The following is a 13,508-nucleotide window of genomic DNA, read 5'->3' as shown; positions in this document are numbered from 1 at the left end:
TGTGTATGTGTGTGTGTGTGTGTGTGTGTGTGTGTGTGTGTGTGTATGTGTGTGTGTGTGTGTGTGTGTGTGTGTGTGTGTGCGTGCGTGTGTGTGTGTATGTGTGTGTGTGTGTGTGTGTGTGTGTGGTGTGTTGTGTTGTGTTGTGTTGTGTTGTGTTGTGTTGTGTTGTGTTGTGGTGTGGTGTGGTGTGGTGTGGTGTGGTGTGGTGTTGTGTGTGTGTGTGTGTGCGTGTGTGTGATGAGCCTTCCTGTTAAGCATGCAGGATTGATTTGTTGTTTGGCCAGCGATGAATGGGGAGTGGGAATTAATGGAGATCTCAGTGCAGGGACTGGCAGCACAGCACACAGCTGCCCACATGCATTCTAATATGGGTGAGGGGGGGTGGAGGTGGGTTGGTGGGGGGCACATTCAGATGTCTTGGCAAGGGCCAGCGTGTCTTATGTGGAGAAGTAGAGAGAGGAGGGGGGGGGGGGGTAGAGGGGTGGCCAGGAACAGAGACTTTGACGTTGTGCGGCACAACACCTCTCACAGATCATTGTGTGACTGTCATGTCGTTTGCGGGGGAAATGAAGTGTTTGTGCTGCGGGGCTCGTCCTGTCATTTGATCTCTTGTCAGTGCTCATTAACCTGCTGTGTCTGCAGTATGATGGACACACACTGACTCCCCCCACACACACTGAGACACACACACACTGCCTCTGTTTGTGGCCTTTGCCTTTCTCGCTTTCTCCTCCTCTCCCCCTCCCCTCTCCTCTCTTTCTGTAGTTTGTGTTTTTGTTACTTGGTCTCTCTGCATCTGTTTGGGTCTCTGAGCTGTTTGATTTGCTGTTTGTCCCTCTCCCACGCCCCCTCTTTTTCCCTTGTGTGTGAGTGTGTGTTTGTGTGTTCCATTTGTAGCCTACATGCTGACGGCTTGTGACCACTCGTAACTTGTGAAATGACGTAACTTTCTTGTCATAGCAACACGCGGTTAACGGGGGGTCCTTTGACGTTTAGAGGGCGTGCCGTCGCATCATTATGCATAACTGCTGTTATTTCAGACAGCTTAATGCTCGTAAGACAAGCACATTGGACAAATAGATCACACCGTATATGTGTGTGTGTGTGTGTGTGTGTGTGTGTGTGTGTGTGTGTGCGAGCGCGCTATTGTGTGTCTGTGAGGGGTGTGTGTGTGGGGGGGTCACAGTGTTTGAGTTAAAGTCTCATCGCTTCTCTGTCTTTCTCTGTCTCTCTCTCTCTCTCTGTTTCTCTTAACACGTAGGAGGGTGACTCGCTGGGTGCCATGGAGAAGGTTTGCCGGCAGCTGACGTACCACCTGAGCCCGCATTCCCACTGGAGGCGGCAGGGTCTGCTGAAGAGGAAGCCTCAGGCCTGGTGAGGATTGTAAGCGGGCTGATGGGATAGGGGTGGTGGTGGTGGCGGTGGTTGTGGTGGAGAGGGGGGACACCAGCGTGCAACGTGGCCAGGGCACAGCACCACGGCGTGGGCATCTGCTGCCTCCTACTCCCATGGAGCCTGGAGCCGGGCAGGAGCGCCATCCGTGTCCTTCACACGCCAGCAGAGCGCTGGCGAGTGCCAGCCAGAGCCCCAGTCACCTGCTGCCAGGGTCACCGTCCAATCAAACTGGCCAAAAAAGAAAAAAGAAAAAGAGAAAAAGTCCGAGTCACTGCTCTTGTGGCGCGTGAGCACTCACTTCTCTTTCACCATCAAAATCCCTTTAATGGACATGACTGCGTAGGGGAAAAAAGATCACTAATCCCACATAATTGAATTGACGTGAGCTTTTTGCACACACAGGGATTGGGGCCTTCTTTCATTAATTAAAGTGATTAGTTCCTCTGAAATAAAAGAGTGTTTTTGCTTCTCCGGGGGAGCAGTCGCACTGAATCATCAGTCTCCCAGCTGTCCCTCCCCTCCCTTCCCTCCCAGGACTGTCAGTGCAGTCAGCACTGGGGAACTAATGAACAAGTAAAAAAGCCACGGCATCACTACTGATTCTGACTCGCCAGACTCCCGAGTGGTGGTGGTGGTGGCGGCGGTTGGTGTTTTTATGAGTCAGGCTTAGTCGGCTGTGTCAGTGCCACTTCCGTATACAGAGCCGCCTTATTTCATTTTTTTCTGAACGCCTGCCATCTCTCACTCCTATCGATGAATAAGAGCTGTGTTTACTCAACTAAATGAATCAGGCCGCACTGGTGGCTTCCCAAGGCCTGGGCTCTCCTCCTCATGATAGCGGCTGCTGCTTGTGTGGTATTTCAGTGACTGCTATGCACTGCCTGCCTTTTGTGGCTTTTTTCTGTGGCCTTTGTTAATAATTGTGTGTGTGTGTCAGTGAGGGAAAGGGAATGTGTGTGTTTTGTGTGTGTGTGTGTGTGTGTGTGTGTGTGTGCGTGTCAGTGTATTGATGCATATGATGGCAATGTGCAGCATGCAAAGCCTATTTATAGACAGCTGTGGTAGTCTGACAGTCTGGAGTGGGAGCGGAGTGCTTCGAGCTGGTTTCCGTGGTGCTGAAGCCCCGTTGCTGCCACTGAAGCCCCCATAGCCGTGTTGGGGAATGTAGGGATCAGAACCCCCGAATGTTCCAGAACGTTCCCCTCTCATCCCCCCCTGCATTCCTCCCGTAGCCAGAGATTGTTTCCACCATGTAATCAAGCTGGAATGTCAGGACATCATCGTTCCTATTGTAATGCTGCACGGACCTGGTTTATTGTTGTCTTTTTTTCCAGGGTGGTTGCATTGTTTTTTTGTTTTTTTTTGCCTAGTCAGACTTGGTTCTCGATAGTGGCTTTAATGATGTGAATTTGTGTTTTTGCTTTGGCCTGATTTTACTCACTCATCAAGAACAGGGTGTTCTGATGTGGAAAGCAGCACTGTTACGGTGTCTTGCTGTGAGAAACTCTGGCTCTGTTCTTTATTGCCACCCTTATCTGGAAACCCCTTGTTGCTTTTGATTGGCTGTAATCCCCAGTCCCCAAGCAACCAAGGATCTAATAATGAATAAAGATGTAATGCTGAATGTTGGGCTAACAGCAGTAACTCATTTTAATTCACGACACAGTACGGCTCTTTAATGAAACAGTGTGTGGAGATTACTGCTAATAAGTGTTTGTTTAGAGGAAAGGGGAGGGGTATCATTATGATCATCTTGGACAGGCATTTTGCGATTTACACTAAGGCCAGAGATATTTGTGTTACAAGATGCATTTCAAGATAAAGCTTGTAAGCACATCATATCAGAGGATAGCAAGGCCTCACTGTTTTACATTTGCTAGTTGCATGTGCTCACATTCCAGAGTCTCTGTGTAACAGATAGGGAGTGGCCCAGTCCGACATCAGGGCTGAAGCCACACACGCTCACTCGTGTCCTCATCCTCTCCCACTAGCAGCCTCTTCACCGACAATGACTCACTTCCATTAATCTGTTTTGGCACTGTTTCAGCAGAGGAGCTAATTAGCGAGGGGACAGAGCCACTAGAGAGGAGGGCTCTCCTGGCCGTCGTCTGCGCCGCATCAAGCGCTTGCTTCTCGGTGACCTTTGTGCACTCCGTGCTGTGCTGGTACTCGTGGGACGCTCGCACGTCAGGCAGAAGTGCCCCATTTTCCTCTCAGGCTATAGCCCGCGATGAATCAACGTGCTGCGGCTGCTTTAGGAGTTGGAAACTCCTCTAAATCCACTGGATGAGTTTTGTCAAACCAAAACAAACAAAAAACAAGCCAATGTGACCCAGTTTCATATTTGTTTATGAACCGGGTGAATTCTCTCTTTGACATTCTTTGATTTCAAATTGAAAGGCTGTTGTTTTTTCTGGGTAATGTCTGTGGATTGGGGTTGGTGTGGATTTGTCATTTTTATGTGCATATTTCAGCTGCCATTAGAGCCGAGGCTGTCCAAGAGGGAAATGTCTCAAAGTCAGTATTTCCTGAGAGTATTGCAAGCCTGGGGTGTATTTAATTTCCACTAAGAGAGGAGAAAGTGAATCTCTTTGCAGTTTAGAGGCTTGAGCCATGCCTTCTCCCATGCATTTGCATTAGGAAATTGTGTAACTTTTAAAAGCTCTGGTAATAAGGTAATGGGTAATAAAAGCGCTGTAGGGTTTATAGAAATATTTACATTTTTTCACAGGTCCGGAGCCTCAGTCCTTTTTGATATTCATTAAAAAGCTACAATGCAAAAGCAACAATGCTTGCTAGTTTGCTACAGTACATTAGTAAATGAATTTGATGAAAATGATTTACTGTGTTAGTTGGCAGAATGAATTCATAACATTTAGCAATGGACATTATGTGAAGGGGCTTTGTGACCTTAACCTTAGAGTAATCCCACAATGGATAATGGTAGCCCATAAAGAGAACTGTCTGAACTTAAGAGACCTTTAGCAGAACCCAGATGAGAGGGGGTTGGGGGCAGCCTAGAAAGAGAAGATTGCTAAATTTGAACTAAACAGCCTAGCTGCCGTGTACAGCAGCAGATGTTACATAGATAAGATGTACTGTAGCTCCAGATAAAGGTACAGTAACTTGGCGTGCACTCTAGTTATGCGGCATGGCCGTTATAGAGGTGTGAACCTACGGTTTGTTTACACAATGCAGATTGTTTTCCCATGGTAACGACTGCAGCGTTGTACATATCGTTCATGGGTATTTGACGTAAAATGACACTAAGTGGCTAATGCGAAACACAGCGCTGCGCGTCCAGACGGTGGTGGTGTGAGAGCCGGTGTGTGTGTGTGTGTGGGAGGGAGCAGGTGAGCGCCGTGCTGTTTTGGAGGACATGGCGTTTGGTTCCTGTCTGTCTGCTCCCGCTCGGCTGCACTGGGATTTGGTTTCCCGTCTCAGCAGCTGCCTGCTCAGCCCCATCTGCCGTCAGCTCAGCTGGGCTCAGGCAGGAGACGAGCAGGACGGGAGATCTGCTGCCGTCAGTGACGGCCCAGGAGGGCCCGGCAGCTCCAGCTCAGGTCTCTCAGTGCCAGATGACTTGCCGGTGGCAAGACACACACACACACACACACACACACACACACACACACACACACACACACACACACACACACACACACACACACCTTGATCGAATGTCTTGTCCTTCAGTGCACCTCCGATGTTTTCCCCTTTTATTGTCTGCATTCAGACGTTACTAGTTTGAGTCATTCAAAAGGCCCAATTTTTTTTCTCTCTCGCTCGCTCTCTGTGTGTGTGAATGACTTAATGTGAAAAATATTTTATAACTGTGGGTGGAGAACAGACCATGCACACTGGAGGATGACATAAGGCGTAACATATACATCCTCTTGTCCTGAACCCATAAAGGGTAACCTAATGTAAAGGAATTTTATGTGTGTGTGTGTGTGTGTGAATATGAGAGAGAGAGAGAGAGAAAGAGGATAGGAGAAATTTGCAGGAGGGTGGGTATGTGTTTGTCTGTGTCTGTGTCTGTATGTGTGTGTGTGTGTGTGTGTGTGTGTGTGTGTGTGTGTGTGTCAGGATGAAGTAGTAGGAATCAGAAGGAGGGTGTGTGTGTGGGTTGTGTGTGTGGGTTGCATTATGGGGCTGTGATGGCGTCATCTCTGAGGCATGTCTCAGGATTCTCTCACGTGCGTTCCCTCTCCAGACGCTCCAGACTCCCGCGTCCAAACCCTGCTCCCGCGTCCACACGCTCTCCCCGCGCCCAAACCGTCCGCCCTGTCTTCCACCCGCGTCTTCCAACGCCAGTACCTTTATTTGCTCCGAGATAGAGAACCCCTGTGTCTCTCGATCCATTCTCTGCTGTGTCTCTCTCTGTTCTCTGTCTGAACTCCGATGCCGGGTCAAACTGTGAGATTGATGCGGCACGTCTGAATCAATAGTCTTCGTTCTCACCTGCTGTTGTGTTTTCCAGCTGCTGCGCAGACGTGCTCAGTCTACGCACGGCGTCCTCTTCCATCTGAACTCTATCACACTCACTCCAAAACCAGGGTCTGGTTAGTGTGCGTGCGTGTGTGTGTGTGTGAGTGTGTGCGTGCGTGCGTGCGTGCGTGCGTGCGTGCGTGCGCGCGTGTGCGTGTGTGGAGATGTGTGTGTGTGGAGATGTGTGATTCTTATCATCAGACACCAGTTATAGCGCCTGCAGCACTTTGCACCTCTGTGTGACTGAAGTAATATTTCATGAAATGAGGATTCTGAGTTGAATTTCAAATCAATTAACATGTGGACTGAATACAGCTGGGAGGCCAGCCTTGCTTGCATGTTTGCAGTATTTATAAAAACAGTGTTGCCTGTACTCACATCAGAGCTATACACTGTTAATATATAGCTTTGATATACTGATGTACTACAAGACAAGTGTGTATCCTGTCAAATCATTCACTCTAAACATATGCATACTTACTGGTCTGAATGTTTAATCCACCAATCAAATCAAATACTGACATGTCTTTCATGTCTTTTCTCGTTATGTATGTGCAGAGGACAAGTCTGACAGTGATTGGATTGCAGCAGTTATTAATATCCAAACCTGACTCTTTTTCACCGCCCCCCCCTCCTCCCCGAAAAGATGGCAAAAAAGGGGGAAAGTGAGAAAAGACTTTCATTTGTCATCTAGCGTGCGCTCTCCTGCTGCCTGGGTGATAATTGATCTCAAGAGGAGGAGTGAGTGAGAGAGAGAGCGAGAGAGAGGGAGAGAGAGAGAGAGAGGAAGGGAGGGAGAGAGATGCAAAACAGAAAAGTGTAGCAGTGGAGAGCATAACTGTAGAAATTGTGACACAAGAAGGATGAGACAAGAGGGTGAAAAAAGGAGCTGTGGCCAAAGCCCAGGATTATGCTGAGTTTGAGAATGACAGGGGGGCCTTGAATGCATGTTTGCTGTAATTAACAGACACAAGGTCGAGAGTGCCTTTCTGTCAGTGTGACTTCCACGAACCCGTCTCATTACTCCATGTTGTTACGCTGCTTCCCTGAAGAATGGCCTGATGACCCTGGAATTTGACAATCTCAGAAGTGGCCTGTCCCTCACGGACACTGGTCTATGTCAGTTCTCTGGCAGACTTATACAGTCGGTCAATTACACACTTAGTTAGCCAAGCCACTGCCGAAAGCAGAAGAAAGAGGCATGCAGTGTATATTGTCATCACTGTCAGATGATGAACAGATCTGAGATAAAAAAAAAGAGACTGTCTCTCAGTGCAGACTGCAGAGCTCTCAAGCCCTGCGGAGTGCCATTAGCCACCAGACAGACACCGGTGGCTGATCTTGATATCACCAACGAGCCTTTTTAGAGAAACACTCTCCTGTTGGCCAACACAGAGGAGGGGGCTGAAACTTGAGTCCAAACAACAGGAGATGATTCACAAGGCAGACAATGGCCCAGCTTTCAGAGGTTGCTCATCAGTAACCTATACAATCACATTATCACCAAGAGCCCACAGATGCACTGTATGCAGTTTCTTTCACATTGTAGATTAGCCTCTAATTCGAGGGTTCTGTATCACATTTTAAACAGGATGCTTGCTTGTTGAAAAAAAAAAGATACTGAAATACTGCCTTTGCTCTAAATAGCTTTCGTTACTGTCATTTGTTTGGGAAATAGTATTTTTGGAAGTTTCCACTTTCTCATACCGTTTCATGTTTACGTCTTTTCAACATTTTTAAAAACTAGTATGGCAGAGAAGCAATGGTCATGTATCCAGTCCATTAACAAGCATGGGTGACTGAGGTGGTCTCGTGTTTTAAAGGAAGTGGGTTGTGAGGCCGTAGTGCATAGAGGCCCCCAGAGGGGCCGAGGAACGTGGGATTTTGAGCGCAAGCCAATGGGAGAGTGCAGAATCGATATCCTGTGCTCTGTTTTATTCATTTCCACTTGCCTTCTGCGGCTGTTTATGTTTGATAGTTCACTGGAAGGGGCGGAGGACGCAAGGGGTGAGTCCACCGAGGGAGAGGCGAGTGTGAGATCATACTCACATGACCGCTGATTGTTTAAATATGGGGCTCCAAATAAAACCCAACTGCTGCAACTCTCCCCAAGTGGAATATATTGCCACTTAAGCCCAGCTATTAACTGTTATGAACAGCCTGTACTGACAGTGCTGCTGGCTCACTAGCATATTTGGCCATGTCATTACGAGATGATCTTTCCTTTAGAGTTGATTTGCCTGTTTTTTTTTTCACCGCTTTGCTTGAGGGTTCTCTCTGTGTTTTGTGCTATAATATTGGCCATTTTGAGCCAATTCAGTGCCCGGTTCTTTTCTTTTTCCTCCCTCTTTTGTTTTTGAAGGAAAGAAAAGCAGGAGAGAGGGAGGAGTATTCAGTAAGAATACTTAACAATAGTTTTTTTCTGCCCTGCGTTGTTTTCTGTTTTCATTTGCACCTGGACAATATTCAAGTCTGATCCAAGCTTTGCTTTTTATGGCGTTAAATGCAGTGCAGACTCTCTGTGCTCATTCACTGCCAATTCCATCTTCCTACTAGGTTTATTTTTAGCGTAGTATACCATGTGTATGAACTGCCTAGTTTCAACTCTTTTTTTTTTCATTTTGTGCTCATTTCCCCCTCCCAGATATGTAGGTCTAGACATGCATCTGCACGATCAGCCTTCAGCAATCTTTAGCTGACTTGTTGATGAAGGGTTTCATATTTGAGTCCATCTATTCTATATAAATGTCTTGGATTGGACCTCTCATGGTGGATAGAGCAAGGAAAGTATACAGCTTTTGTATCTGATGATGGCAGTAAGAATAATGTATGAATGCAAAATACAAGTTATCTCATTTGTGGTTGTTTGTTTGTTATGTTTTCATTTCTGTTACAACATATACAGTAGAACATATAAATATGTTTTTACTTTCAGCTTGACCCTCACTAAGTGACAGACTACTGTACACTTATAAAACACACTAGAACAGATGCCCAGTCCTGTTGCGGTGAGCACGGCACATGAGGATTTCAGAAAGACCCTGGTTCAAAGCCATCAACAACCAGAAAACTAGATGATGCTGGAACATTAAGTGGCTGATGCCTAGCTCAACACATTTTGTTAATAGTGGGGAAGATAAGCAAAAGTGGGGTCATGGCCCAAACATCTTAAGAGTCATCTCTGGAAGACAGGGATCAGGCATTTGTCCAGAAAGTTATTCATCAGCAGCACTGTGGATAGTCCAAAGAACTCTGCCTTATGTAGTTTGCTGTTTAGAAAAGATTTAGCTGAAATAATGAATGGTCTGCACATTACTCTAATAGTACTTTAATTTCTTTAGGGCATAATTTACATAGCCCATAAAAGCAGAGAACTTGTAATGCTGTTCAGAATTATGGTTATTATAAGAGCTGTGTCTGGCTGAAGGCTTCTTCCTTTTTACATCCAGACCTCAACACAATTAGTTAATCATATTTTCTTCTCTCTCTCTCTCTGTCTCTCTGTAGTCAAACACTGCCTGCTAGGAGCTAAGATCCTTTAGTCTCAGAATGGTCTTATCATTACTTCCCATCCTTTAATTGGTGTTATCTCTGCAAGGAGTTAAAATAAATTCAATGTCATGACTCACTCCCCCTCTCCTCTGTTTATTGCCTTTTCTTTTCTTTTTGTTCTGCATTTCCCTAACATGTCCGCCTGTCTTTTTCTCTTATTCTCCAGCTTGAAGTCTGTTTTGTCCGCCCCCCCGGCCAGCGGGGCCTTGGACCTGTCGGGCATTCCTCTGGCCGTGCGGGACATGGAGCGCCTGTGCGCTCACCTCCAGCGCCACGCCTCGCGCATCTGCAGCCTGGAGCTGGGCTTCACCGAGCTCACGGACGACGCCTTCCTGCTGCTGCTGCCCACGCTGGCCGTGCTGCCGCGCCTCGAGACGCTGGCCCTCAACGGCAACCGCCTGACGCGCGCCGTCCTCAAGGAGCTCACAGACACCCTGAAGGACCCGGACAGCTTCCCCAGTGTCACGTGGATCGACCTGGGCAACAACGTGGACATCTTCTCCCTGCCGCAGCCCTTCCTGGTGAGCCTGCGCAAGCGCTGCCCCAAGCAAGGCAACCTGCCCACCATCTTGGAGTTCGGAGAGAGCCAGGCCAGTGAGCCCGAGTACAGGGTGGACGGCGACGACGAGGGCGACGACACCAACCGGACAGAGAGCACGGGCGAGCTGCGGTCCGAAGTTGAGGGAGAGCTGGAGGGGGAGATGGACGGAGAGATGGAGATTGAGGAGATGATGGAAGAACTGCTGGATTTTGACCGAGAGGTGCAGGGCAAGGAGGACGAGGATGAGAGCATGTGGACCATGGAAGACCAACGAGTCGGTCGAAAAGTGGCACAGGAGAAGCCGAGCAAAGGGAAGAGGGGAAAGGAGGCGGTGAAAGCGGAGGAAGAGGACGACACCCAGAGTCAGTCCTCACATTTGTCTGGCTCCAGTCCGTCCCACAATTCCTCTGGGGCCTTTGAACTACACAAAGAGGACAGTGGGAATGGGGCAGCACCTGCCTCAGACAGCCTCACTTGAGATCCACGTGTCGATTATCTGTGCCATTCTCTGTAATGGGTGTGTCGTTTAGAGAGAGAACGACAGAGAGAGAGAGAGAGAACACGACAAACCTTGTCATCTCCAGTTGTAGCTTTGGTTGGGAGATTGCCTAAACCAAAAAGACTGGGAGTGGTCATTGATGGTTCATTCTGAGGAAATGACAATCAGCAAATGACAGCAACATGTATGATTTCATTAGCCCTAACATATAACCTAACGTGTAATATAGCACTGCAGTCTGAACCACTCGTTAAATACAAAGATTATATTTTACCGTAAACTGGTATGTTTTTAATATATCATTCAGGTGTCTCTCCCCTTTATCCTGTCCAGCTGTGGACATATGCCTATGTGCCTGTGACATTGCTACCTTGCTGTTGAATGGATTGTGTACTTGCAGAGTTGGAAAGTGAGGATGAGACAGAGCGAGGCAGACATGTCTTCACCCCCCCCCCCCCCCTCTAATTCTCTGCCTTCAAATCTATGCACCCAGCTCTTAGAAATAACCAGCACTCCCCAGGCCATGTGCTCCTGCCCAGTATTTCCTAATCAATAAATACCGCCCAGAGCTTTTGCTTGACAGCAGGCGGATGTGCTGAGAGCAGCTTTAATGAAGTGTTACCTTTTGAAGAGGGGACAAACCAAAAAAGAAAAAAGAGAGAAAGAAAACACACTGAAAAGGAACAGACTAGTGAGAGAGGACGTCCCTCTTTGACAGAATTTAAGAGCTGTACAAAAGCAAGCTGTCACTGTGATGGGAAACAGTGCCTGAGGAAGGGAAGGGAATGAACTAAAGAGACTCCTCTCCATAGCTGTCTTAAGAGGCACAGCTTTTGGGCAACAGACTGACGAGGGGAGTTTCAGCTTAAAGGTGCAGTACGTGGGATTTAGTGGCATCTAGTGGGGAGGCTGCAGATTGGCTTCTTTCGAGCATGTGGCAGAAGCTATGGTAGCCACCAGGTGTCATAAAGAAATGTGAAAGGGCCTCTTGAGTTTCAGCGGTTCTGTGCTACTTTATAAACATGTCCGTGCAACATGATGGAGTCTATGTTGATACGGACCACTTATTGTAAGCTAAAGAAAACAACGATTAGTCATAGGTGATTATACACTGATGAAAACATAGTTATGATTATTATATTTCGATTTCTACTAACCAATCTCCCTACATCCTACATTCTGCACTGTTGCAAATTAGGACATTTTGATATGTAATTACCAGAGCCATCCTAGCCTCGCTTGCCCCTTTATTCATACATAACCTCTCACAAATAGTATTTCTTTTCATTTCTAGGAATATTTACACATACTTAAATGTACCTTATATAATTGAATATCTTTCATAATTGTACAGTTATGAAGGAAGCGTGTTGTTCAATTACTTTAGAGTGGGATAAGAATCTGCTTTAAACACATGTAAATGTATTTTGCTAATTAGATGCTGCTATCTCTGTTTGCTTAGAGGTTGTACAACTACCAAAATCGTATTGTGAATATAATTATATCCCTTACAAGCTAAATTACAGTATTTGTGTCAATCTTTCCCCTTATATTGGAGCCTCTTTTAAATGAATTAAACAGATACCCAGTGTGCACTTTAATGAAATATGTTTTTCATTCTCAGGTCCTCATATCATAAGGAGTGCTTTCATCTCAGAGAAAGACATTCTGATAATGTCATTGTGGGTTTGTCAAATAATCATTAGTTAACCTCAATTAATCATTAGTTTAAATGTTCAATGAATCTGTGATTCCAGATTTAGTGTAGCTGACTGATAATAATGATCTACTTCCGACATGTTTGCACCATGCCTATAGTCGGTCTGGACCTATCTGCATCTAAAATGAGTTGACACGAAGTAAAACTACAAATGTAATGTGAAGTAACATGAACCTGATGCAAACAATTTTCAAAATTGTTAATTAACATAATAAAAAGACTACATTTACCCTCTTTAGTCTCTATTTCTGGGAACAACTGTTAAAACTATGCATTGCATTTCTCCAAATAATGGTCACACATGTTAGCCTCAAAGATGATCAGGCTCATTAAAAAAAATAAAAAAAAAGGCCTACGTTGTGATTGGACTGTATAAGACACCAGATGCCATGTTTACTTTGCTCTTCATCCTCTGGTCAAATGAGCATGATTAGGGAGGTTGTTTAAGACACCTTTTATCCAAAAAGAACAACTCTATATCATTACCCTGTACAAATGTATAACGTCTTGCCAAAAAAAGAATGAATGTCATGTCTAACAATGATTTAAAAAAGAAAATGAATTCATATATTTTTGGTGATGTGTAAAGTGGACAAATTCGGGGGAAGTTCAAATAGGCCTAAATGCATCTGGCTGGGACAACCAATGAACTTTCATTTGCCAACTGTTGATATCTGAACAAGTGAATGCTTGATGGTATGGTCTGGCTGCCAATGGTTCACAAATGATTTCAAATACGGCCTATCACCTGCAAGATTGACAGCCCATACATAGGCCTACTCCTTCAGGTTAAGTGAATCAATTGCTAGGTTATGAGTTGGCTAGGCCTACCTATTATTGATCATTTCAAATTAGTCAATGTAACAATTTAATAAAGAAAGGACAATAGGTAGTAGGATACCTTTCTTGGAAGGAAAGACGTTTGTTTGTTCTATATTCATGGTCATATTTTATCTCATGGTAGTATATTGGCATCTAGTGGCAACAGATAGACCCTACCATAAATCCCGCGCCATTGAAGCGTTAGAACTGCCTTGCCTACTTTGAGAAGGAATGCAGGACACAGCAAAACATAAATAAATAAAACCGACCCCTCAATGAATAGGCTATGTTGTGTTTAAAATGTTTTAGGTAATGTGAAATAGAATGTAATTTAATTCTACAATGATTTTACATTTGTATCATCAAACTTAAGCCCCTGACCGTCTCAACATGGATACCGCACTTGCTGCTATCCCATCAATCCACAAAGCATGAATTTACGTCATATCCGGTTAGTAAGGTCGTTTTGTTTCTCGGGTCCGCCA

The 13,508-nt window shown here is 45.8% G+C and overlaps 1 protein-coding gene across 1 annotated transcript in view; it reads left to right on the top strand.

The window, feature by feature from the left end:
* Positions 1-12,430, top strand: part of lrrc75a (leucine rich repeat containing 75A) — a 19,646-nt gene extending 7,216 nt beyond the window's left edge. The window contains exons 4-5 of the mRNA XM_062553030.1: positions 1,265-1,377; positions 9,608-12,430. Coding sequence (XP_062409014.1) covers positions 1,265-1,377; positions 9,608-10,460 — 966 coding nt within the window. The 3' untranslated portion in view covers positions 10,461-12,430. The remainder of the gene's footprint in view (positions 1-1,264; positions 1,378-9,607) is intronic.
* The last annotated feature ends 1,078 nt before the right edge of the window (positions 12,431-13,508 follow it).

This window comes from Sardina pilchardus, chromosome 13, assembly GCF_963854185.1.
Source record: "Sardina pilchardus chromosome 13, fSarPil1.1, whole genome shotgun sequence".
NCBI lineage: Eukaryota > Metazoa > Chordata > Actinopteri > Clupeiformes > Clupeidae > Sardina > Sardina pilchardus.
This window is presented reverse-complemented; position numbering and strand designations above follow the sequence as displayed.